Source organism: Microcaecilia unicolor, chromosome 2 (genome assembly GCF_901765095.1).
Source record: "Microcaecilia unicolor chromosome 2, aMicUni1.1, whole genome shotgun sequence".
In the NCBI taxonomy this organism is placed as follows: Eukaryota; Metazoa; Chordata; class Amphibia; order Gymnophiona; family Siphonopidae; genus Microcaecilia; species Microcaecilia unicolor.
Genome location: NC_044032.1, coordinates 26,180,043 through 26,207,205, shown reverse-complemented (window position 1 = coordinate 26,207,205; position 27,163 = coordinate 26,180,043). Strand labels below are relative to the sequence as shown.

The window sequence follows — 27,163 nt, the reverse complement described above, 5'->3', positions numbered from 1 at the left end:
TACTTATGTGTTGCTAACTGACCCCCCTCCCCCCCAAAAAAAGAAAGGTGTATACCCCTGAAATACGTTGGGTTGCATCATGTTTCCCCAGTACTTGAGGGATTTTTTTTTCTTTTTCATATTTTTGCCTAGTTTTGGAATCTTTGAATTTCTATTACTTTTTTATTTTGTGGTCACATACAGCTGAAACAGAAGAGGCAGTGAAAGCACGGAGTCTGTTTCGCATTTATCTCAGTCTTTTCATCTTTTCATAAACCATGATCTGCATTTTGAACCAAAGCAGCAAATGTGAAAAATCTATCCTTGCCTGCTTGGTGCATGGAATATGAAAGATTATGTGAGATTGGTTCTTAGGTGCTTTATCAGTCCATTTGGCTCATTACAGATATCTCACTTGGCCCACTTTACACTCATTTGTCTATTGACCTAGAGACATGGTGGCTTACCCAGCAAAGAACCACAGAAGAGCATTACTGGAAAGAATAGAATAGGAAAAGGCAATTTGTCTTCATTTTATTGAAGATCCGCAATTGCATGGAAAAAAAAAAGTATTTTAGGAATTGTGTACCATGTATTGTTTTTTTTTCCCCTTGCTTTAGATATTTTCAGCTCCTACTGGCAACTATCTGCCATCGGAGGCAGAAAGCACAGGGGCTAATGCAGATGAATGGGAAATTTAAAAAATAACGACATTGCAAGAGTAGATGTTGTCACTTCTGTTTTCATATTTAGAAAACAATGCTATCAGTGTAAGTTTTATTCTCCGGCATTTATGCCAAAATAAAAAGAGCTTTGTTAAGTGTCTCCTCAGGTCACTTCACTGGCTTCCAATCAGATACCGCATTCAATTCAAGCTTCTCCTTCTTACCTACAAATGCACTCAGTCTGCCGCCCCTCACTCACTCTGCTGCTCCCCAGTATCTCTCCACACTCGTCCTTCCCTACACCCCTTCCCGTGCACTCCGCTCCATGGATAAATCCTTCTTATCTGTTCCCTTCTCCACTACTGCCAACTGCAGACTTCGCGCCTTCTGTCTCGCTGCATCCTACGCCTGGAATAAAGTTCCTGAGCCCCTACGTCTTGCCCCATCCTTGGCCACCTTTAAATCTAGACTGAAAGCCCACCTCTTTAACAGTGCTTTTGACTCGTAACCACTTTTAACCACTCGCCTCCACCTACCCTCCTCTCCTCCTTCCTGTGCTCATTAATTGATCTGATTTGCTTACTTTATTTTTTGTCTATTAGATTGTAAGCTCTTTGAGCAGGGACTGTCTTTCTTCTATGTTTGTGCAGCGCTGCGTATGCCTTGTAGCGCTATAGAAATGCTAAATAGTAGTAGTAGTACCCTCATCTCCCCTTACGTTCCCACCCGAAACTTCCATTCACAATACAAATCCCTCCTCTCAGTACCCTTCTCCACCACCGCCAACTCCAGGCTCCGCTCATTCTGCCTCGCCTCACCCTATGCTTGGAACAACCTTCCTGAACCCTTACGCCAAGCTCCCTCCCTGCCCGTCTTCAAGTCTTTGCTTAAAGCCCACCTCTTCAATGCTGCATTCGGCACCTAACCCTTACCGTTCAGTGAATCCAGACTGCCCCAATTTGACTGCCCCTATCGGACCGACCGTTCACTTGTCTATTAGATTGTAAGCTCTTTGAACAGGGACTGTCTCTCTTTGTTAAATTGTACAGCGCTGCATAACCCTAGTAGCGCTCTAGAAATGTTAAGTAGTAGTAGTAGTAGTACGTTCCCGCCCGAAACCTCCGTTCACAGGACAAATCCCTCCTCTCAGTACCCTTCTCCACCACCGCCAACTCCAGGCTCCGCTCATTCTGCCTCGCCACAACCTTCCTGAGCCCTTACGCCAAGCCCCCTCCCTGTTCATCTTCAAGTCTTTGCTTAAAGCCCACCTCTTCAATGCTGCTTTCGGCACCTAACTCTTACCTTTCAGGAAATCTAGACTGCCCCAATTTGACCGTTCACTTGTCTTCTAGATTGTAAGCTCTTTCAGCAGGGACTGTCCATCTATGTAAATTGTACAGCGCTGCGTAACCCTAGAAGCGCTTTAGAAATGTTAAGTAGTAGTAGTAGTAGTAGTAAGTGCGAGCCACGCTCCACTGCACATGCGCAAGTTCCTTCCCACCCGTCACGTGAACGCGATCCTCTCAGTTCTTTTCTTTCCACATGAGGAACAGCTGCGTTTTTTTGGTCTCTCGTCACACGTTCAGTCTAAAGAGCTTTTTGAGTGCCTTTCGGCTATTTTTCTTTCTTTTTTCATTGTGGGTTTTATTTTTTTTTTAAACTTTTCAAACCTACCCTTATTTTCTTAGTGAGATTTGCCAGTTTTAATTTCCCTTTATTTTCGACGTCACGGGCCAGTTTTAGGCCCTGATTCCAGTCAGGTTCTTCTCTTCTTTTTTGTACCTTTTCCCCTTTTTCAGGCACCATCAAGTCATTTGATTTGGCCAGTGAGATTGTCCCATCCATGTCCACGAAGACTCCCAGTGGCTTCAAGCGTTGTACTCGGTGCAACCGGACCATCTCGGGGAAGGACACCCATTCTTGGTGTTTGCAGTGTCTTGGGCCTGACCATAGCCCTGCCAATTGTGTTCTTTGTCTTCGCATGAAGAGGATCCAAGAGGCTCAATGAGAGAAGATTTGTGGAGCCAGGCCCTGTTCCTTGATGTCAGCATCGGCATTGAGGTTGGAGGTGGCGGCATCGACATCAAGCATCGTGCCGGCATTGGAAGCCTCGGTAATCTTGGCTGCTTCAAGACCTCTAGACACTGGGAACAGTGAGGCGTTGAGAGGGTCTCCACCTGCCTCAAGGCCTCCTGCTGTGCAGGTCCCCCGGGACCGTCCACCATCAGACTCAACCCCGAGGCAATGTGAGGATTCAATGTCGTTCTCATTGGCACTGAGGAGCCTGGGTGACGTTCTTCGTGCAAAGGCCAAGAAATACCCTCATCGGTCACCCTGAGTGGAGTGGAGTGGAACAGGTGGATGTGAAGCGTCTGTTCACGCTTTCCAAAAATACTAGGACTAGGGGGCATGCGATTAAACTACAGTGTAGTAAATTTAAAACAAATCGGAGAAAATTTTTCTTCACCCAACGTGTAATTAAACTCTGGAATTCATTGCCGGAAAATGTGGTGAAGGCGGTTAGCTTAGCAGAGTTTAAAAGGGGGTTGGACGGTTTCCTAAAGGACAAGTCCATAAACCGCTACTAAACGGACTTGGAAATATCCCAAATCCCAGGAATAACATGTATAGAATGTTTGTACGTTTGGGAAGCTTGCCAGGTGCCCTTGGCCTGGATTGGCCGCTGTCGTGGACAAGATGCTGGGCTCGATTGACCCTTGGTCTTTTCCCAGTATGGCATTACTTATGTACTTATGTACTTATGTTGCTGGGAGCTCCAGGGTGTCAAGAGATTTGGCACCCAAGAAGCATCGGCGTTGGGAGGACTGTTTTCCCTTCATACAAGAGGTACCGATACGATTGTCTCCAAGCAGCCAAGATCCTGCTCCCTTATCGGCCCCAGCGGTTCTGCAATCTGCATCCCAGCCAGCACCCCAGCTTTTCCTAATGTCAGCCCTCGATGAGTGCAACCGGGCCTTACTCCCTAAGCTGCTGGCTGGCCTTATGCAGTGATGTGCATTGGTATCGGGGGTGTTTGTTCCTGCCATACCTTCCACTGCGGCCCTCCTGGACCTCAGCCTGTGGTGCGGCCTCCGACACTGGTGCTGCTTGCAGTCCCGGTATCAAATGCCACCCAAACTCCCTCGATGTTGGTGGAGGAAGCTTCGCCGGAGTTGAGGCTGGAGCCAGTTTCTCAATGCTGCTCGAGGATATGGCTCCTCCACATTAAGGTATGTTCGGTCTCGAACATCCCCTAGGGAGATTCTGTCTGACACCAAGGAGGAGTGCTTATGGGAATCAGAGGAGGGTCCCAGATACTTTTCCTCTGATAAATATTATGGGATCCCCTCTGAGCCCTCCCCGCCACCTGAAAGGAGACAATCTCCACTGTAGAGCATTTCTTTCCCATTTTTTGTCAAGGAAATGGTTGATGCCATTCCATTTCCTTTGGAGGTGGAGGATGAGCTAAGGGCCAAGATGCTTGAGGTCCTGGACTACACATCTCCTCCTAAAGAGTCTGTGACAGCCCCTCTCCATGAGGTACTCAACAAAGTCCTTGACAGGAACTGAGCATCCCCTCTGTCAGTCCCTGTTGTGCCCAAGAAGATTGACACCCAGTACCAGATCCACAGTGAGCCTGGGTTTGTAAGGCGTTAGTTGCCTCATGATTCCTTGGTGGTGCAATCCACTCTCAAAAGAGCCAGGAATACTAGGGACTATCCCTCGGCTCCCCCAGGCAGAGAAGCTAGAACCCTGGATTCTTTTGGGAGGAAGATGTACCAGGCTTCAATGCTGATGTCCTGTATACAGTCATACCAGATCTTCATAAGCGTTTACTTGCGAAATTCAGTGAGACATCTGCCAGACTTGGTTGATACGCTCTCTCCGGAGCAGACAGAGCCATTTTGCCAGTTGGTCAAGCAGCAGAAGGCATGTCAAAAGTTCTTGTCCAGGGGCTATTATGACACCTTTTATGCGGCATCCAGGATCTCTGCCCAAAGTATAGCAATGCACAGTCTCTCATGGCTGCATGTTTCTGACTTGGAGCATTTTGTTCAGCAGAGATTGGTGAATGCCCCTTGCCGGGGGGATAACCTTTTTGGAGAAAAAGATGAGGAGGTTGCTGACCAGATCAAGAAACACACTGATTCCATCTCTTCTTTCTCCTGCCGGATGCCTTCTGCATCCACCTCCTCATCTATGAGGTTTTTTGGCAAGCCACAGAATGGTCCCTACTACTATTCTAGGCATAAGTACACTCCTGTGGCTCGTGAGCCTACTCAGGCTCGGCCCCAGCGTTCTCGTTCACATCAACAGCGTTCGCCTACGGCCCCTGCTGCTCCCCAGTCAATGCAAGGGGCGAGCTTTTCACTGGCTTTTCACTAGAGCATTGCCACAATAAAAATGTCCATCTCAGACGACTTGCCTGTCAGGGGAGTCTAAACTTTTTTCACCAAAGGTGGCCTCTTATAACCTCCGACCAGTGGGTTCTTCAAATAGTTCGTCTCGGATACACCCTCAATTGGCTCTCCAAACTGCCCACCAAGAGCTCGTTCTTTTAGCTCTTGGCACAGGCAAGTACTTGCAGGGGAACTCTCCCCCCTTCTAAAGGCATATGCAGTCAAACCCATTCCACCAGGGGAAGAAGGGTAGTGATTCTATTCCAGGTACAACCTTGTTCAGAAAAGGACAGGAGGATGCGTCCCATCCTAGACCTAAGGGCCCTGAACAAATTCCTAGTACAAGAAAAGTTCAGGATGGTTTCCCTGGGCACCCTTCTCCCTATGATTCAGAAATATGATTGGCTGTGCTCTCTGGACTTAAAGGATGCATTTACTCATATCCCAGTACTTCCATCCCACCAGAAGTATCTTCATTTTCAGCTGGGAACACGTCACTTTCAGTACCGCATGTTGCCTTTTAGCCTCACATCAGCTCCCAGGGTCTTCACCAAGTGTCTAGTGGTAGTTGCAGCATCGCTACGCAGACTGGGAGTCCATGTGTTCCCATATCTCGATGATTGGCTGGTGAAGAGCACCTCAGAGGAAGGTGCTCAGGAGTCCATATGGATGACTATTCAGGTGCTGGAACTACTAGGGTTCGTTTTAAACGACCCCAAGACCCTTCTTCACCGTGTTCAACCATTGGAGTCCATAGGAGCTCTGCTCGACACGCAGACAGTTCGAGCCTACCTTCCGGAGACGTGAGCGGACAATCTTGTCTCCTTAGCGTTCAAGGTTCATGACTCTCGGCAGGCCACAGCTCAGCAGATGTTGAGATTGCTGGGCTACATGGCTTCCACAGTGTACGTTACACCCATGGCACATTTTCTCATGAGATCAGCTAAACGGACCCTGGCTTCTCAGTGGTATCAAGCCATGAGGAGTCTAGAAGTTGTCATCCAGGTGTCCCCAGAGCTTGTACGCTCTCTACAGTGGTGGACCATTCGATCCGATTTGACTCTGGGACATCCATTTCAAATTCCTCAGCCACAGAAAGTGCTGACGACGGATGCATCTCTCCTGGGTTGGGGAACTCATGCAGATGGGCTTCACACTCAAGGTGCTTGGTCCACCCAGGAAATGAATCTTCAGTTCAACCTCCTGGAGCTTTGAGTGATCTGGAACACTCTAAAGGCTTTCAGAGATTGGCTGCCTTACCAAATTATTCTAATTCAAACAGACAATCAGGTTGCAGTGTATTACACCAACAAATGGGGGCATCAGATCTTGCCCTCTGTCAGGAGGCCATCCGGATGTGGCACTGGGGTCGCAAACATGGAAGGTTTCTTCAAGCCACTTATCTGGAAGATGCAAACAGCACCCTGGCTGACAAGCTGAGCAGGATAATGCAGCCCCACGAGTGGACTCACCATATGGGTGTAGCCTGCAAGATCTTTCGAGTGTGGATCTTTTTGCCACTCAACTCAATCAGAAGGTCTCTCACTTCTGTTCCAGACTTCAGGCCCACAGCAGGTTAGCATCAGATGCCTTCCTTCTCAATTGGGGGACGGGTCTTCTGTGAACGTATCTTCCAATACCTCTAGTGGGAAAGACTTTGTTGAAACTTGAGCAAGACCACGGAACCATGATTCTGATTGCACCATATTGGCCTTGGCAGATATGGTTCCCTCTTCTTCTGGAATTATCCTCCAATGAACCATGGAGATTGGAGTGTTTTATGACCCTCATCATACAGAACGAGGGGGTCCCTTCCACATCCCAACCTCTAGTCTCTGGCTCTCACAGCTTGGATGTTGAAAGCCTAGAATTCGCTTCCTTGGGTCTTTTGGAGGGTGTCTCCCAGGTCTTTCTGGCTTCCAGGAAAGATTCCACTAAGAGGTGCTACTCTTTTAAATGGAGGAGGTTTGTTGTCTGGTGTGAGAGCAAGTCCTTAGATCGCCTTTCTTGCCCTACACAGACTCTGCTTGAATACCTTCTACACTTAATTAGTCTCAAGATCAACTCAGTAAGGGTTCACCTTAGTGCAATTACTGCTTATCATTAATGTGTAGAGGGTAAGCCCATCTCTGGACAGCCTCTAGTTGTTCACTTCTTGAGAGGTTTGCTTTTGTCAAAGCCTCCTGTCAAACCTCCACCAGTGTCACGGGATCTCAACGTCGTTCTCACCAGCTGATGAAAGCTCCCTTTGATCCACTGAATTCCTGCCATCTGAAGTACTTGACCTGGAAGGTCATTTTCTTGGTTTCTGTTACTTCAGCTCGTAGGGTCAGTGAGCTTCAGGCTTTAGTAGTAGATGCACCTTATACTAAGTTTCATCACAATAGAGCAGTTCTCTGCATGCACCCTAAGTTCCTGCCGAAGGTGGTGTTGGAGTTCCATCTGAACCAGTCGATTATCTTGCCAACATTTTTTCCCAATCTCATGCCTACCCTGACAAAAGAAGCTTGCACACCTTGGATTGCTAGAGAGCATTGGCCTGCTACATGGAGCGGACAAGGCCCCACATACAGTCCGCCCAGCTTTTTGTCTCTTTTGATCCCAACAGGATGGGAGTCGCCATCGGGAAATGCACCATCTCAATTTTGCCTGCAGATTGCTTTTCCTTTACTTAAACCCAGGCTGGGCTGGCCTTAGCGGATCATGTCACGGCTCATGTCAGAGCCATGGCTGCGTTGGTAGCCCACTTGAGGTTAGACTCCAGTGAAAAAATTTGCAAGACTCCGACATGATCTTCAGTCCACACATTCACATCTCACGGTTTGGGCAGTCAGTGTTGCAGAATCTGTTTGGGGTCTAGAATCCAACTCCACCCTCTAAGGCCCATTTTATTATGTTCCAGGCTGCACTCTCACTCAGTTTGTATATAGTTTCAGGTTAATCTGAGTTATGTCCTCACCGTTGCAAGGTCCAGTTAACCAGTGTTTGTTGTTCAAGGTGAGCCTGGATGCTAGGAATTCCCCACTTGTGAGAATATGCAAGCCTGCTTGTCCTCAGAGAAAGCGAAGATACTTATCTGTAGCAGGTAATCTCCGAGGACAGCAGGCTTCATGTTCTCACAATCCCGCCCACCTCTCCTTGGAGTTGTCTCCTTGAATATTTTAATTTTGATTATTGAACTGATGGGAATACGTTCACACGACGGGCGAGAGCAGTGAAGCATAGTTCACGCTTCGCAAAGCTCTAACTTTTTTCTTTGGCATAAATGATGGACCGGGCGATGCAGATCAGCGTTTACCCACTTGTGAGAATATGAAGCCTGCTGTCCTTGGAGAATACCTGCTACAGATAAATATCTTCGCTTTCTCTGAAGACAACCAGGCTTCAAATTCTCACAGCCGGATGATGTCATCCAGTGGAACCTGGTGCGGACCCTGACTTGCGAGACTGAGAACTTTCTATCAGCGTCCCACCACACATGCGCTGGTGCCTTCCCTCCTGCCACGTGAGTGCAGGTCCCTCTTGTTTTTTCCACAGAGTAGGGAAGAAAGGCTTTGTGTTCTCACAGTGTGTGTATCACTCTTTCACAGTGCTTTCCCGTGCAGGTGTTTTTTCACTTTTTAGTCTATTTTTTAATTATTCTTTTTCTGTTCTAATTTCCCTTTTATTTTTGCTAGTTTTTTTTCAGCTCTTCCTTTATTTTTCGCGAGCTGCCTTCCTTTGATGAGCGGCTCTAAGCCATGCTCATGGAGAAGCTGGTGCAGATTATTCAGCTGCAAACCGCTCAAGCATCGAGGGTGCTTGCACCAGCTGCAGATCAGCCCCAGATTCTTCCCGAGGCTTAACTCATGCCTGAGCAGAGATCCTCAATGCTGGCACCTCGAAGAGAATCAACGTTGACATCGACACATACAGTACTGTTCGCAATGTGGAGGGAGGAAGCTTCCCCGAAGTTGGAGGATAGGGCTGTACCTCGGCGCTCTTCACGGTGTGGGCATGGTTCCACAAAGCCAAGGCAGGTACAGACTCATTCAGCCCGATCTGAGTGTGGTGAAGAGTCTGAGTGGGACCATTCATGGGACTCGGAGGAGGATAAGTACATAAGTACATAAGTAGTGCCATACTGGGAAAGACCAAAGGTCCATCTAGCCCAGCATCCTGTCACCGACAGTGGCCAATCCAGGTCAAGGGCACCTGGCACGCTCCCTAAACGTAAAAACATTCCAGACAAGTTATACCTAAAAATGCGGAATTTTTCTAAGTCCATTTAATAGCGGTCTATGGACTTGTCCTTTAGGAATCTATCTAACCCCTTTTTAAACTCCGTCAAGCTAACCGCCCGTACCACGTTCTCCAGCAACGAATTCCAGAGTCTAATTACACGTTGGGTGAAGAAAAATTTTCTCCGATTCGTTTTAAATTTACCACACTGTAGCTTCAACTCATGCCCTCTAGTCCTAGTATTTTTGGATAGCGTGAACAGTCGCTTCACATCCACCCGATCCATGCCACTCATTATTTTATACACTTCTATCATATCTCCCCTCAGCCGTCTCTTCTCCAAGCTGAAAAGCCCTAGCCTTCTCAGCCTCTCTTCATAGGAAAGTCGTCCCATCCCCACTATCATTTTCGTCGCCCTTCGCTGTACCTTTTCCAATTCTACTATATCTTCTCGGAGGAGGAGTCTCATGATCCCTCCCCACTTCAGGAGACATGTAAATCTCCACCTTAGGGTCTCTCTTTCACTGGTGGTGGTCTGCCATCCTATTTAGGTTAGAGATGGAAGGCAGTGTTTCAGGCTTTTGGGTTTGTATGTGTTTTACTGCTGGCCTACACTGCCAGTTGTTACACTTGGAAATTTAGATTTTGTTTCTTCTGGCTTACTCTGTCATCTGTTTTTCAGTAGAATGGGGAGGGGGAAGAGGAGGGGAGGCATGTTTTATAAGAGTACTATGTCCGACATGTGATACTTAAGTTGTTACAAAATTCTTTTAAAATGTGAGAGTGTGATTTCTCTTCTACATGTGAATTAATTTTTATTTTAGTGGGAAATATATGATGCCTACGTAAAGGAAATTCAACTACAAGAGAAGGCCAAGGAAAAACAGAAACCTTCAACCAAGAAAGAAGAGACAATACGGAAGAAATTAGTAGCTTTGGAGTACCAGGTATCTTTTCAGTGTACATAGTGATAAATTCTTTTTATTATTAAACATTGTACATGACACAAAGATTTGTCTGTTATCACTGGAGAATTTGAGCTTTATTCAGAAACTTGGGAATTCTCCAGATATCGTTGTAAAATGTAGCTTGAACCCAGCAAAGCTATTTTTTTTGTAAGTCTACTGTGGTCAAATCTGAAATGTCAAGGTTTTGGAGAAATTTGTCCAGTTTTAGCATAACGCTGCTTAAGACTCTTACAACAATAGGAATAACCTGACATGGCTTGTTCCAGAGTCTTCAGCAACAAAACAAAAGATGTTCTAATGGACTTAGAGTTCAATGTGCTACTCACTTATCTTCAAAACTAAGTCACCAAAGGTTCACTAATACTTATCAACTAGCAAGGGGGAAAAAAGACCTCAGTGGCTTTTTCAGCCTTATATTGTAGGCATTAAGAACAGTGAAACACTCAAAGGGTGGCAGGAGACAGAGGAGTAGCGCTGCTGTTGTTAGCCTGCCTGTCATCTGAGGAGCCAGAAGTACTGCCTGAAGCTGTAGCGGTCCCCGGAACATCTTGCATGGGGCTTTCTCCATGTGAGTCAGCTGTCGAACCTGGTCAGGACCATTGTTAGCCCCACCCCTTCAGAGACGTCACTTTTGGGCGCGCAGTGAAAAAGACCAGATTGGCACCAGAGGCGTAATATGCCGACGCAGTGGGCGCCTCCTTGGTCACGCTGATGAAGGAGCTACGACTAAAGAGCTCCTTAGGGCGCCCCTTTGGACAGACTTGGGACAGCCTTTGTGATGGTTGGTAAAGTTCTGTGTGTTGGTATTGGAGTGTGTCTTCTGGTTTTCATGGCAGGGATTGAAGTGATTTGTGGAAGGGGAAGATATGGACAATTAGCATGGGGCTCATGTTGTGGGCGTCAGACTCCTGGGGTTACGGAGTGTTTGAAACAGGTGTTGGTAAATGGGGAGGAGAATTTGACTAAGGAAATTGTGAAGGTTGGGTTGATTAATGCCAGGTCGGTGAGAAATAAAGATGTGTTAGCAGTAGAGGATTATGATATTCTGTGTGTGACTGAGTCTTGGTTGTTGAAGTCTGATTTGGTAGTTGCACGACAATGTTGTCCTGAGGGTTTTAAATAGGAGTGGGCATTTCGGTGTTGAAACAGAGGAGGAGATGTGGTTGTGTTTTTTAAGAATTTAAATTTTAAAGTAGTCTGTGTGGAAGTGAGTGAATTTGGTGAATTCTTGATAGTTAAGAATGAATGTATGGTGCTTGATGTGTTATATTGTCAGCCTGGAGTGTTGAATGTAGATTGTTTGTTCTCCATTGATGGAAGTATTGTTGAGTTGGGTGTCTAATTTTGATAATGTTTGTTCAGTGGGAGATTTTAATATTCCGTTTGAGCTGGTAGGGATCTGTTTGTGCAGCAGGACTGTGTAATTTGTTCTTTCTCAGCTTTGTTTTTGAGTCAGTTGGTTTTGGAGGCGACTCTTTGTGTGGGATGTGTTGGATTTGGTATTTTTATCGCCTGGGTTGATGAGGGTTTTATGTCATTCTCCAATTGTATGTGCAGTGCCATGGTCAGATCATTATTTGGTTTCTTTTGCCTTGTGTTTTGCTTCTGTGAAGGTGGTTGCTTGGATGAAGAAGGAAGAAATTCAGGTGCATGCCCCAGTAGATATTGAGCTGTTGGGAGAGCATTGGATGCCTATGTTGAACATAGATGAGAATCATTCTCTGGATGAAGCAGTTGAAATTTGGAACAGAATTTTATCTTTGGCTTTGGATGAAGTTGCCCCTATGAGAACAGTGGTTAAAAAGAGCAGTGGTTAAAAATACAAATCAATAAGCCTTGTTTTTGGAGAACTGAACCTGTGATGCAGGTTCATAGGGAGTTGAGGCAAGCTGAAAGAGAGTGGCAGAAGACCTGCGATGTGGATGATTTAGAGTTATAAGCTGCAATTTGTTGAGTATCTTAGCCTTTGTGAAAGATTACAGAATGAATATTTTAGACAGAGGTTGTGTGATGCTTTGAACAGGCCTCATGACATAATATCAAACGTCAAAGTTTCTGGTGGATGGTTTGAGAGTTGAGGAGGAGTATTGGACCAGATGTGAGAGAATATGCTGTTTTTTTTGGAAAATAAGATGGTTTAGTTGGATAAGAGAGTGAGTTGTGAGGTGGTAGATAGGGTGGAGGAAGTTGTAAATTTGGAGGAGAAATGGGATGAGTTTGAGTTAGTTGATGTACAGGGAATAGAAAGGATTGTGTCCTCTATTACCCCAGTGAGGTCTTTATTGGATCATTGCTCATCTGCTACGATATGTTTGTTGACAGAGAAAGTGGCTCCAGTGTTGTCATTAATTGTGAATAAGTCTTTAGAGGAAAGTTGTTTACCAGGAATAGGTAAGCAGGTGACTGTTAGGCCTCTGCTGAAATAAGAAAAGTTAGATACTGAAATTATGTCAAAATATAGACATCTACTATAATAAAAAGCACCTCCAACGTTCTGAAGCTGACTCCGTGGCAGTGAAGGGTTTGTAGGGTTCGTGCTGCCTGTAACGCTATATCCATCTCCTGTCCTGACGTCAGTGTGCTTCCTGGTTCGTCACAAGCAGCACTGACCAACCACACGATAGCAGCATGAGGCACACCAACGGACTCAAGGAGGGAGGGAGGAGGGGACGACCCTGGAACTCGGAGGGAGGGAGGGAGGTAGGGGGGGCCACCGTAACCCTGATGAGGTACGTCAAGATGAGTTTTAAAATTCATACGGAGGGAGCCTGGAACTGGAAGGGAGGGAGGGACGACAACCGTGGAAGTGGGAGGGAGGGGGACCCTGGAACTGGGAGGAAGGGAGGGACCCTGGAACTGGGTGGGAGGGAGGGGGACCCTGACACTCGGAGGGAGGGAGGAAGGGAGGGACGATGACCGTGGAAGTGGGAGAGAAGGGGGACCTTGGAACTTGGAGGGAGGGGGGACCTTGAAACTCGGAGAGAGGGAGGGGGACCTTGAAACTCGGAGGAAAGGAAGGGAGGGAGGGAGCAACCCTGGAACTCGGAGGGAAGGAGGGGGGACGACCCTGGAACTCGGAGGGAAGGAGGGAGGGGGGGTCGTCCCTGGAACTTGGAGAGAGGGAGGGGGACAACCCTGGAACTCAGAGGGAGGGAGGGGGAACCCTGGAACTGGGAGGGAGGGCGGTAGGGAGGGGGAGACCCCTGGCACACACTCTCATTCTCACACACACACACTCTCTCTCTTTCTCTCACAGACACACTCGCACCCAGTCTCACTCTCTCTCTCTCACAGTCACTCTCACACACACTCAAACATACACACTCCGAGGAAAACCTTGCTAGCGCCTGTTTCATTTGTGTCAGAAACGGGCCTTTTTTAAGTAGTATTTCCATAATTCCTTTTGTGGGGAAGGTTGTGGAAAATGTAGTGTTGCATCAGCTGGAAGAGTTTGTGGAGCAGAATGATTGTTTAGATCATTTTCAGTTTGGTTTTAGAATAGCTCGTGGAGTGGAGATATTGTTGGTATCTATGGTGGATGCGTTGAGACAGGGATTAGACAGGAATCAATGTTTCTGTCTTATATCTGGATGTTTCCTCCACTTTTGATTCAGGACAAATCACTCCTATCCGTACCCTTCTCTACCACCGCTAACTCCAGACTCCGCCCCTTCTGCCTCGCATCACCTTATGCCTGGAACAGACTTCCCGAGCCCATACGCCATGCGCCCTCCCTGCCTATCTTCAAGTCCTTACTCAAAGCCCATCTCTTCTCCCTTGCTTTTGGCGCCTAACCACCTTCCCCATTCATGTTACCTACACTGACTACAGAGTTTGTAACCTCTAGATTGTAAGCTACCTACACTGACTACATAAGTTGTAAGTTACCTACACTGACTACATAGTTTGTAACCTTTAGATTATAAGCTTTCTTGAGCAGGGACTTTCCTTCCCCATGTTAAACTTGTACAGCGCTGCGTAACCCTGGCAGCGCTATAGAAATGCTAAGTAGTAGTAGATGTCATTGTGTTATTGTTTAGGTTGAAACAGGAATGGATAGTACAGTAAATGTGTAGTTTTCTTATTTGTCTGGACGTGTTATGCAAGTTCGTAGTGGGGGGAATGTTTCTGACCCCATTGAGGTAAGGAGAGGGGTCCCGCAGAGCTCAGTTCTTTTGTTTAACATTTATTTGGCACCATTGTGTCTGGTGTTTGAGCAGTTGGGGGGGTTGACTACTGCCTTATGCTGACGATGTGCAGCTTTTTTTCCCCAATAGTGATATGGGGGCAGGTCTGTCAGATCAGATATCAACATATATGAAGGCTATAGGTGAGTGGATGGTGGTGAATAAGCTTGCTTTGTATTTGGAGAAAACTGAGATTATGATTGTGGGGAGAATGATGGATGACAGATGGTTCCAGACAGTACATGTATGTGGAGTGGAGATTCCTGTTAAGAGTGAAATGAAGTTCTTTGGGGTAGTATTGGATGCCCATCTTACTATGCAAGCTCCCTCCCATGAGGAGTTACTGTCTGACACCGATGAGGCATGCCCATGGGAGTCAGAGGAGGATCCAAGGTATTTTTCGGAGGATGAGTCCTATGGCATCCCCTCTGAATCCTCCCCTCTGAAAGGAGAAAATCTCCTCCAGAGAGCCTTTCTTTTCCCTCTTTTATAAAGGAAATGGCTGAGGCCATTCCATTTTGTTTAGAGGTGGAGGATGAGCCCAGGGCCGATGCTTGAGGTCCTGAACTACGAGTCCCCTCCTAGAGAGGCTGTGACTGTTTCTTTCCACAAGGTACTCCAGGAAGTCCTTGTTTGGAATTGGGAGTCCTTGTGTTAGTCCCTGTCCTGCCCAAGAAGATACACAATATACCAGAACCATAGCACACCTGGATTTTGATAATCCCCAGTTGCCTTATCATTCCATGGTGGTGGAATCCACCCTCAAAAGAGCCAGGAGTTCTAGAGACAATGCTTCAGTGTCCCCAGGGTAATGCAACTGCACGAGGGGTCTCAGCATGGGCGTTGCCCGCAAGATCTTCCAAGCATGGGGCTTCCCCTTGGTGGATCTCTTTGCCACTGAAATGAATCACAAGGCCCCTCAGTTCTGTTCCAGGCTTCAGGCGCATGACAGACTAGCATTGGATGCCTTCCTCCTTCATTCGGGGACAGGTCTTCTGTATGCATATCCTCCCATTCCTCTTGTGGGGAAGACTTTACTGAAACTCAAGCAAGACCACGGAGCCATGATCTTGATCATGCCTTACTGGCCTTGGCAAATCTGGTTCCCTCTTCTTCTGGAGTTATCCTCCTAAGAACTGTGGAGATTGGAGTACTTTCCAACTCTAATTATGCAGAACGAGAGATCACTTCTGTATCCCAACCTTCAGTCACTGGCCCTCACAGCCTAGATTTTGAGAGCCTTGAATTTGTTTCCTTGGGTCTGTTGGAGGATGTATCCCAGGTCTTGCTGGCTTCCTGGAAAGATTCCACTAAGACTTGTTACTCTTTGAAATGGAGGAGATTTGCCATCTGGTGTTGAGGGTAAGGCCCTAGATCCCCTTTCTTGCCCTACACAGACCCCGCTTGAACACCTTGTACACCTCTCCGAATGTGGTCTTAAGACCATCTCCATAAGGTTTCACCTCAGTGCAATTAGTGCTTATCATCAACATGTGGAAGGTAAGCCCATCTCTAGACAGCCTCTAGTTCGTTTCTTGAGAGGTTTGCTTTTATCAAAGCACCCTGTCAAACTTCCGCTTGTGTCATGGGACCTCAATGTCATTCTCACCCAGCTGATGAAAGCTCCTTTTGAGCCTCTGAATTTCTGCTATCTGAAGTAATTGACCTGGAAGGTCATTTTCTTGGTGGCTGTTACTTCAGTTTGTAGGGTCAGTGAGCTTCAGGCTCTAGTAGTGAATGCACTTTATACTAAGTTTCATCACAATAGAGTAGTCCCCCGCACGCATCCTAAGTTCCTGCCAAAAGTTGTGTGAGAGTTCCATCTGACCAGTCGATTTGTCTTGCCAATATTTTTTCCTTGACCTCATGCCCATCCTGGCAAGAGCACCTTGCACACCTTGGACTGCAAGCGAACATTGTCCTACTACATGGAGTAGACAAGGCCCCAGAGACAGTCTGTCCAGCTTTTTCTTTCTTTTGATCTGTACAGGATGGGGGTCACCATCGGGAAACACACCATCTCTAATTGCCTGGCACATTGCATTTCCTTCACTTTTGCCCAGGCTGGGCTGACTCTAGTCACGTCAAAGCTCACAATATCAGAGCCATGACTGCATTGGTAACCTACTTACGGTCAGTCTGAGTTGAAGAAATTTGCAAGGCTTCGACGTGGTCTTTGGTCCACACATTCACATCTCATTACTGCCTTGAGTAGGATACCCGACACGATAGTCAGTTAAGGCAGACAGTGTTGCAGAATCTGTATGGGGTCTAGAATCCTACTCTACCCATGTAGACCCATGTTATTTCTGTTCCAGGCTGCAGTCTCACTCAGTTTATATATAGTTTCAGGTTAATCTAAGTTATGTCCTCGCCATTGCAAGGCCCAAGTATCTTCGCTTAATCTATACATGTAGAGACCAAATATCAGGTCCTATACGTATCACTTAAGCATATTTGTGGCCATGTGCCTGGAATGTCCTCAAACCATTTCTTTCGTGAATCGTTGCACTTAAAGAACTATGGGGCTCATTATGAAAACAAAAAAAAGTCCAAAAAATGTCATAAAGTGGCAGACGGACATTTGTTTTTCTCAGAAATGTCCAAGTTGAAATTTTTGACGCTTCTATTTTGCTCCACAATTCGTCCAAATTCCAAGGGGGTTTGTTGGGATGGGACATGGGCGGCACCGAAAGATAGACGTTTTTATGGAATATTGAAACAAAATGAAAATGTCTAGGAACAAAAGTAGCATGTTTTTTTGCTAGACCTACGACTTAGTGACCAAAAGCTGCCCTAAATGACCAGATGACCACTGGAGGGATTAAGGCATAACTCCCCCTTACTCCCACCCCTTTACGAATGCTGGCTCCTCCCACAACCAAATGGCTTGGATTTGGTCGTTCTGAGATGGGCGTCCTCGGTTTCCATTATCGCCGAAAATCGGGGACGACCATCTCTAAGGATGACCATCTCCAAGGTCGACCTATATTTCGCGATTTGGGTGTCCCCGACCGTATTATCGAAACGAAATATGGACGCCCATCTTGTTTCGATAATATGAGTTTCCCCGCCCCTTCGCCGGGACGTCCTGCAAGGACGTCCTCAGGAAAACTTGGGCGCCCCTTTCGATTATGCCCCTCATGAGGGGCCAGAATTCTTAGTAGACTGGCCAAATATATATTGTATGGTGAGCCTTCCAAAGTCCACCAAAAACCTACTGTACATCACTATTTATCTATTTATACATGTGTCTAGCCCGCTCTACCGATAACGCCCAGAACAGGTTACAGATATACATACATAATCGACATTACATTAAACGTCATAATATAAATCACAAAATACAAAATTCATCATCTAAAATACCTCATAACAACATTATGTATATTTATTTTTATTTTTGTTACATTTGTACCTTGCGCTTTCCCACTCATGGCAGGCTCAATGCAGCTTACATGGGGCAATGGAGGGTTAAGTGACTTGCCCAGAGTCACAAGGAGCTGCCTGTGCCTGAAGTGGGAATCAAACTCAGTTCCTCAGGACCAAAGTCCACCACCCTAACCACTAGGCCACTCCTCCACTGTTGCTACTATTTGAGATTCTACATGGAATGTTGCTATTCCATGTAGAAGTCGGTCCTTGCACATCACCAATGTGGCCGTGCAGGACGTCAGACAGAAGCCTGCGCAGCCTTCTACATGGAATGTTGCTAGTGGAATAGCAACATTCCATGTAGAATCTCCAATAGTATCTATTTTATTTTTGTTACATTTGTACCCTGCGCTTTCCCACTCATGGCAGGCTCAATGCGGCTTACATGGGGCAATGGAGGGTTAAGAGTCACAAGGAGCTGCCTGTGCCTAAAGTGGGAATCGAAGTCAGTTCCCCAGGACCAAAGTCCACCACCCTAACCACTAGGCCACTAGGTTTTGTATCCTGCTCTGGATAACAGCAGTTTATAAATGATAATAAACGAAATGAAATATGATTCCTGGAATCTCTACCTAATTAAATAGCCAAGGTTTAATACATTTGCGATACTCAAGAAGAATGTCAATATTCCTAATGAATAAAGAAAGACGATTTCACAGAAGTACCAAGGAACAAGAATAAGCAAGCTTATGAGTGCGTACAAGTTTAAAAGAATTTTGGCACTCAATAGACAGTCAGTGCAAAGAGGACAAGACAGACGGGTGCCCTTCTCTTTCGAAAATAAGCCTGCATGTGTCCCAGTGGCATGGTATTGTTTTTGTGCTTTTTTTCCTTGGTCTTTTTTTTTTTTAATGGTCCTAAAACATAGACACACTGAGCACAAAACCGTCTAGCAAATGGCCATTTTTGAAACAAAAAGTTGGACTTCTCTGGTTTGAAAATGGCCATGTTCACTACTGGATTTTTGAACATTTTTTTGCAAAACAGCCACAATTGAATTTTGACGTCATATTGAAAATGCCCCTCCACATGTATAGGGCACAATTCTACAACAGGGCGTTCCTGAAGTAGGCATGTTGATGCTGAGTGCTGAGCACCAATTCAGTAATACCATCGGTGAACCAAGATGCTGTTATGAAATATGTTGATGTTTATTAAAATTTGTTATACGTCCCTATCTGAATAAAAGGTCAGGGCGGTTTACAGAAATTAAAATACAAATAATACTATTAAAATGAATAACTATAGATGAGGAGAAAAGAAACAGAATTCCATTAAATATCGAAAAGATAATCTTGCAAAAGAAGGCAAAATAGCGTCAAATGTCATTAACATGCCTAAAGCTAGATGCAAAGAGTTCACCAGGTTAGTGATAGGTGTAAATGTTCATGTCTAAGTGTTCCCTGATCCATGCATAATTTATAGTACTCTATAACGTAGTAAATGACGGCAGATAAAGACCTGTACGGTCCATCCAGCCTGCCCAACAAGATAAACTCATTTTACATGGTATGTGATACTTTATATTATACCCGAGTTTGATTTGTCCTTGCCTTTCTCAGGGCACAGACCGTAGAAGTCTGCCCAGCACTCTTCTTGTACTAAGTTCTGCAGCTAACGTTGAAACCCCTTAAAATTTACACTCCAGCCCATTCATATCTATTCAGTCACGATCAGGACCGGTTTTGCTTCCCAGTTACCGGCGTCGCCACCTAATCTCCGCTAAGATTACATACATAATGTAGAGACACACCCATGCCTCAGATTCTCCACCCATATAGTTACACATTAATTCACCTAAGCAATATTTTATAGAATAGCAATTTCTGATGCCGAGAGCTTGACCAAAAAGCTCTCAGGCCCCGAAGCTCAGAGGTAAACGTGAGCGCCAGAGACCATTAGTGCCAGACTAGCACCCATGTTTACCGGCGCAGAATGCAGAAACTTCCCTGCTGCGGCAAACAATGAGCGTGGGCAGGAGCACCGTAAATGACATGCAAATGATATGAAAAACATGCAGATGAGGTGCTGAAAAAAACAGCGTGTCTCACAAGGGCGTTCCTACCGTTTTAAACCCTACGCCCTCTGAGCTGGCATTATGGTTTCAGAAGAAGGACGCAGAACAGTTCAGCTGCAAACCAGCTGGGCTTCTGGGCTCAACAGTACCATGGCGAACAGGAGTTTGACCGATATACAATCTTTGCTGTTGCCTTTAAAAACCATAATTTATGCAGATCTGAGAGGAGTGAAATAATTTGAAATGATGTGACCCTCTCTCCAGGAATTTATTTTTTGCGCTCTGTTCTCCTGTAATTTCCTGCTGTATCTTCATTTTAGTTCCAATATTTTTATTGTGTTTTATAAATGATAACAAATGGCTAAAATAAAGCAATTAGCCAGCTTAACAAGTTAACAGTAACAAGCATCAGCATACATGTTCAAGTTAGGGCAAGTCCGGGATTATTTCGATAACAGATCATAATCATAAGTCACAGGAGTAATACATAATTTCAATTCTGACAAAGGGATTCAGTTTTCTGTGAAGCAGTCTTGGAGATAAGGAAAGTGCTGAAAGGGCTTAACAGAACCACAGCAAACAGGCCCAAGCACGGCTTCTGCCAGCCCATCTCCATCGCGTGGATTGGACTCTTGGTTCTAAGTCGGCAAATTTAGTTACAGTTTGTTGAGAAAAGTCACACAGTTGTGGAATAGAAAACTGCAGTCAGTTCTCTGTCCTGGTCCCAAACTTCCAAATGTCAGCCAAAGAAACCTCCTCAATTTCTATTTGTGAAATAGAAGCAGCTTGTCGCGGTAGGCAAAGCCACCACCGGTCCCTGAATAGTGGCCAAGTCCTGACAAAAATCCAAATCGGATCCGAGCAAACCTTCTGGAGAAAACCTCTTAGGCTGAGTTGCCAAGGAAGTTGTAGGTGAGGATAGATCTACCTCCTGAACTTAAGGAGGCACCTGAATCCAAAGGACTATTCAGGGAGGAGGGTAATTCTGCAAACGTAGCATGTCTATCCATTGGACCTCCTACTAGCAATGTACTCGTCATGTTGGTTTTTACCTTGGACTTAACCTTGCCTTTCTGTTTCACCATCTTCAGCCAGGGAATAAAGAAGGTTTGTTAAACAGTACCTTTTCGCTGGTCAAAGACCAAAGTCTTTGTCGCAATTTATCCAGGAAGAGCAGTGCAGGGAGATGGTCGGATTCTGCCCTTCCGTTCGCAATTCAGGCAGGTTACCAGTCTTCCTGTGGCACAGATTGCATGTTCCTCTGCTCCCAAGTGTTCCAGTAGAGGTAGCCACAATTTATCCAGGAAGAGCGGTGCAGGGAGATGGTTGGATACTGCCCTTCCATTCGCAATTCAGGCAGGTTACCAGTCTTCCTGTGGCACAGATTGCATGTTCCTCTGCTCCCAAGTGTTCCAGTAGAGGTAGCCACAATTTATCCAGGAAGAGCGGTGCAGGGAGATGGTTGGATACTGCCCTTCCATTCGCAATTCAGGCAGGTTACCAGTCTTCCTGTGGCACAGATTGCATGTTCCTCTGCTCCCAAGTGTTCCAGTAGAGGTAGCCACAATTTATCCAGGAAGAGCGGTGCAGGGAGATGGTTGGATACTGCCCTTCCATTCGCAATTCAGGCAGGTTACCAGTCTTCCTGTGGCACAGATTGCATGTTCCTCTGCTCCCAAGTGTTCCAGTAGAGGTAGCCACAATTTATCCAGGAAGAGCGGTGCAGGGAGATGGTTGGATACTGCCCTTCCATTCGCAATTCAGGCAGGTTACCAGTCTTCCTGTGGCACAGATTGCATGTTCCTCTGCTCCCAAGTGTTCCAGTAGAGGTAGCCACAATTTATCCAGGAAGAGCGGTGCAGGGAGATGGTTGGATACTGCCCTTCCAGTCGCAATTCAGGCAGGTTACCAGTCTTCCGGTGGCACAGATTGCATGTTCCTCTGCTCCCAAGTGTTCCAGTAGAGGTAGCCACAATTTATCCAGGAAGAGCGGTGCAGGGAGATGGTCGGATGCTGCCCTTCCGTTGGCAATTCAGGCAGGTTACCAGTCTTCCGGTGGCACAGATTGCATGTTCCTCTGCTCCCAAGTGTTCCAGTAGAGGTAGCCACAATTTATCCAGGAAGAGCGGTGCAGGGAGATGGTTGGATACTGCCCTTCCATTCGCAATTCAGGCAGGTTACCAGTCTTCCTGTGGCACAGATTGCATGTTCCTCTGCTCCCAAGTGTTCCAGTAGAGGTAGCCACAATTTATCCAGGAAGAGCGGTGCAGGGAGATGGTTGGATACTGCCCTTCCATTCGCAATTCAGGCAGGTTACCAGTCTTCCTGTGGCACAGATTGCATGTTCCTCTGCTCCCAAGTGTTCCAGTAGAGGTAGCCACAATTTATCCAGGAAGAGCGGTGCAGGGAGATGGTCGGATGCTGCCCTTCCGTTGGCAATTCAGGCAGGTTACCAGTCTTCCGGTGGCACAGATTGCATGTTCCTCTGCTCCCAAGTGTTCCAGTAGAGGTAGCCACAATTTATCCAGGAAGAGCGGTGCAGGGAGATGGTTGGATACTGCCCTTCCATTCGCAATTCAGGCAGGTTACCAGTCTTCCTGTGGCACAGATTGCATGTTCCTCTGCTCCCAAGTGTTCCAGTAGAGGTAGCCACAATTTATCCAGGAAGAGCGGTGCAGGGAGATGGTTGGATACTGCCCTTCCATTCGCAATTCAGGCAGGTTACCAGTCTTCCGGTGGCACAGATTGCATGTTCCTCTGCTCCCAAGTGTTCCAGTAGAGGTAGCAACAATTTATCCAGGAAGAGCGGTGCAGGGAGATGGTTGGATACTGCCCTTCCATTCGCAATTCAGGCAGGTTACCAGTCTTCCTGTGGCACAGATTGCATGTTCCTCTGCTCCCAAGTGTTCCAGTAGAGGTAGCCACAATTTATCCAGGAAGAGCGGTGCAGGGAGATGGTTGGATACTGCCCTTCCATTCGCAATTCAGGCAGGTTACCAGTCTTCCTGTGGCACAGATTGCATGTTCCTCTGCTCCCAAGTGTTCCAGTAGAGGTAGCCACAATTTATCCAGGAAGAGCGGTGCAGGGAGATGGTTGGATACTGCCCTTCCATTCGCAATTCAGGCAGGTTACCAGTCTTCCTGTGGCACAGATTGCATGTTCCTCTGCTCCCAAGTGTTCCAGTAGAGGTAGCCACAATTTATCCAGGAAGAGCGGTGCAGGGAGATGGTTGGATACTGCCCTTCCATTCGCAATTCAGGCAGGTTACCAGTCTTCCTGTGGCACAGATTGCATGTTCCTCTGCTCCCAAGTGTTCCAGTAGAGGTAGCCACAATTTATCCAGGAAGAGCGGTGCAGGGAGATGGTTGGATACTGCCCTTCCATTCGCAATTCAGGCAGGTTACCAGTCTTCCTGTGGCACAGATTGCATGTTCCTCTGCTCCCAAGTGTTCCAGTAGAGGTAGCCACAATTTATCCAGGAAGAGCGGTGCAGGGAGATGGTTGGATACTGCCCTTCCATTCGCAATTCAGGCAGGTTACCAGTCTTCCTGTGGCACAGATTGCATGTTCCTCTGCTCCCAAGTGTTCCAGTAGAGGTAGCCACAATTTATCCAGGAAGAGCGGTGCAGGGAGATGGTTGGATACTGCCCTTCCATTCGCAATTCAGGCAGGTTACCAGTCTTCCTGTGGCACAGATTGCATGTTCCTCTGCTCCCAAGTGTTCCAGTAGAGGTAGCCACAATTTATCCAGGAAGAGCGGTGCAGGGAGATGGTTGGATACTGCCCTTCCATTCGCAATTCAGGCAGGTTACCAGTCTTCCTGTGGCACAGATTGCATGTTCCTCTGCTCCCAAGTGTTCCAGTAGAGGTAGCTACAATTTATCCAGGAAGAGCGGTGCAGGGAGATGGTCGGATGCTGCCCTTCCGTTGGCAATTCAGGCAGGTTACCAGTCTTCCGGTGGCACAGATTGCATGTTCCTCTGCTCCCAAGTGTTCCAGTAGAGGTAGCCACAATTTATCCAGGAAGAGCGGTGCAGGGAGATGGTTGGATACTGCCCTTCCATTCGCAATTCAGGCAGGTTACCAGTCTTCCTGTGGCACAGATTGCATGTTCCTCTGCTCCCAAGTGTTCCAGTAGAGGTAGCCACAATTTATCCAGGAAGAGCGGTGCAGGGAGATGGTTGGATACTGCCCTTCCATTCGCAATTCAGGCAGGTTACCAGTCTTCCGGTGGCACAGATTGCATGTTCCTCTGCTCCCAAGTGTTCCAGTAGAGGTAGCCACAATTTATCCAGGAAGAGCGGTGCAGGGAGATGGTCGGATGCTGCCCTTCCGTTGGCAATTCAGGCAGGTTACCAGTCTTCCGGTGGCACAGATTGCATGTTCCTCTGCTCCCAAGTGTTCCAGTAGAGGTAGCCACAATTTATCCAGGAAGAGCGGTGCAGGGAGATGGTTGGATACTGCCCTTCCATTCGCAATTCAGGCAGGTTACCAGTCTTCCTGTGGCACAGATTGCATGTTCCTCTGCTCCCAAGTGTTCCAGTAGAGGTAGCCACAATTTATCCAGGAAGAGCGGTGCAGGGAGATGGTTGGATACTGCCCTTCCATTCGCAATTCAGGCAGGTTACCAGTCTTCCGGTGGCACAGATTGCATGTTCCTCTGCTCCCAAGTGTTCCAGTAGAGGTAGCCACAATTTATCCAGGAAGAGCGGTGCAGGGAGATGGTTGGATACTGCCCTTCCATTCGCAATTCAGGCAGGTTACCAGTCTTCCTGTGGCACAGATTGCATGTTCCTCTGCTCCCAAGTGTTCCAGTAGAGGTAGCCACAATTTATCCAGGAAGAGCGGTGCAGGGAGATGGTTGGATACTGCCCTTCCATTCGCAATTCAGGCAGGTTACCAGTCTTCCTGTGGCACAGATTGCATGTTCCTCTGCTCCCAAGTGTTCCAGTAGAGGTAGCCACAATTTATCCAGGAAGAGCGGTGCAGGGAGATGGTTGGATACTGCCCTTCCATTCGCAATTCAGGCAGGTTACCAGTCTTCCTGCGGCACAGATTGCATGTTCCTCTGCTCCCAAGTGTTCCAGTAGAGGTAGCCACAATTTATCCAGGAAGAGCGGTGCAGGGAGATGGTCGGATGCTGCCCTTCCGTTGGCAATTCAGGCAGGTTACCAGTCTTCCTGTGGCACAGATTGCATGTTCCTCTGCTCCCAAGTGTTCCAGTAGAGGTAGCCACAATTTATCCAGGAAGAGCGGTGCAGGGAGATGGTTGGATACTGCCCTTCCATTCGCAATTCAGGCAGGTTACCAGTCTTCCTGTGGCACAGATTGCATGTTCCTCTGCTCCCAAGTGTTCCAGTAGAGGTAGCCACAATTTATCCAGGAAGAGCGGTGCAGGGAGATGGTTGGATACTGCCCTTCCATTCGCAATTCAGGCAGGTTACCAGTCTTCCTGTGGCACAGATTGCATGTTCCTCTGCTCCCAAGTGTTCCAGTAGAGGTAGCCACAATTTATCCAGGAAGAGCGGTGCAGGGAGATGGTTGGATACTGCCCTTCCATTCGCAATTCAGGCAGGTTACCAGTCTTCCTGTGGCACAGATTGCATGTTCCTCTGCTCCCAAGTGTTCCAGTAGAGGTAGCCACAATTTATCCAGGAAGAGCGGTGCAGGGAGATGGTTGGATACTGCCCTTCCATTCGCAATTCAGGCAGGTTACCAGTCTTCCTGTGGCACAGATTGCATGTTCCTCTGCTCCCAAGTGTTCCAGTAGAGGTAGCCACAATTTATCCAGGAAGAGCGGTGCAGGGAGATGGTTGGATACTGCCCTTCCATTCGCAATTCAGGCAGGTTACCAGTCTTCCTGTGGCACAGATTGCATGTTCCTCTGCTCCCAAGTGTTCCAGTAGAGGTAGCCACAATTTATCCAGGAAGAGCGGTGCAGGGAGATGGTTGGATACTGCCCTTCCATTCGCAATTCAGGCAGGTTACCAGTCTTCCTGTGGCACAGATTGCATGTTCCTCTGCTCCCAAGTGTTCCAGTAGAGGTAGCCACAATTTATCCAGGAAGAGCGGTGCAGGGAGATGGTTGGATACTGCCCTTCCATTTGCAATTCAGGCAGGTTACCAGTCTTCCTGTGGCACAGATTGCATGTTCCTCTGCTCCCAAGTGTTCCAGTAGAGGTAGCCACAATTTATCCAGGAAGAGCGGTGCAGGGAGATGGTTGGATACTGCCCTTCCATTCGCAATTCAGGCAGGTTACCAGTCTTCCTGTGGCACAGATTGCATGTTCCTCTGCTCCCAAGTGTTCCAGTAGAGGTAGCCACAATTTATCCAGGAAGAGCGGTGCAGGGAGATGGTCGGATGCTGCCCTTCCGTTGGCAATTCAGGCAGGTTACCAGTCTTCCGGTGGCACAGATTGCATGTTCCTCTGCTCCCAAGTGTTCCAGTAGAGGTAGCCACAATTTATCCAGGAAGAGCGGTGCAGGGAGATGGTTGGATACTGCCCTTCCATTCGCAATTCAGGCAGGTTACCAGTCTTCCTGTGGCACAGATTGCATGTTCCTCTGCTCCCAAGTGTTCCAGTAGAGGTAGCCACAATTTATCCAGGAAGAGCGGTGCAGGGAGATGGTTGGATACTGCCCTTCCATTCGCAATTCAGGCAGGTTACCAGTCTTCCGGTGGCACAGATTGCATGTTCCTCTGCTCCCAAGTGTTCCAGTAGAGGTAGCCACAATTTATCCAGGAAGAGCGGTGCAGGGAGATGGTTGGATACTGCCCTTCCATTCGCAATTCAGGCAGGTTACCAGTCTTCCTGTGGCACAGATTGCATGTTCCTCTGCTCCCAAGTGTTCCAGTAGAGGTAGCCACAATTTATCCAGGAAGAGCGGTGCAGGGAGATGGTCGGATACTGCCCTTCCATTCGCAATTCAGGCAGGTTACCAGTCTTCCGGTGGCACAGATTGCATGTTCCTCTGCTCCCAAGTGTTCCAGTAGAGGTAGCCACAATTTATCCAGGAAGAGCGGTGCAGGGAGATGGTTGGATACTGCCCTTCCATTCGCAATTCAGGCAGGTTACCAGTCTTCCTGTGGCACAGATTGCATGTTCCTCTGCTCCCAAGTGTTCCAGTAGAGGTAGCCACAATTTATCCAGGAAGAGCGGTGCAGGGAGATGGTTGGATACTGCCCTTCCATTCGCAATTCAGGCAGGTTACCAGTCTTCCTGTGGCACAGATTGCATGTTCCTCTGCTCCCAAGTGTTCCAGTAGAGGTAGCCACAATTTATCCAGGAA

At 47.2% G+C, this 27,163-nt stretch overlaps 1 protein-coding gene across 2 annotated transcripts in view; it reads left to right on the top strand.

Annotated features, from left to right (window-relative positions):
* Positions 1-27,163, top strand: part of DNAI1 (dynein axonemal intermediate chain 1) — a 524,712-nt gene that overhangs the window by 205,709 nt on the left and 291,840 nt on the right. For both annotated transcript variants that reach the window (XM_030192851.1, XM_030192850.1), the window contains exon 9: positions 10,090-10,212. In XM_030192851.1, coding sequence (XP_030048711.1) covers positions 10,090-10,212 — 123 coding nt within the window. The remainder of the gene's footprint in view (positions 1-10,089; positions 10,213-27,163) is intronic.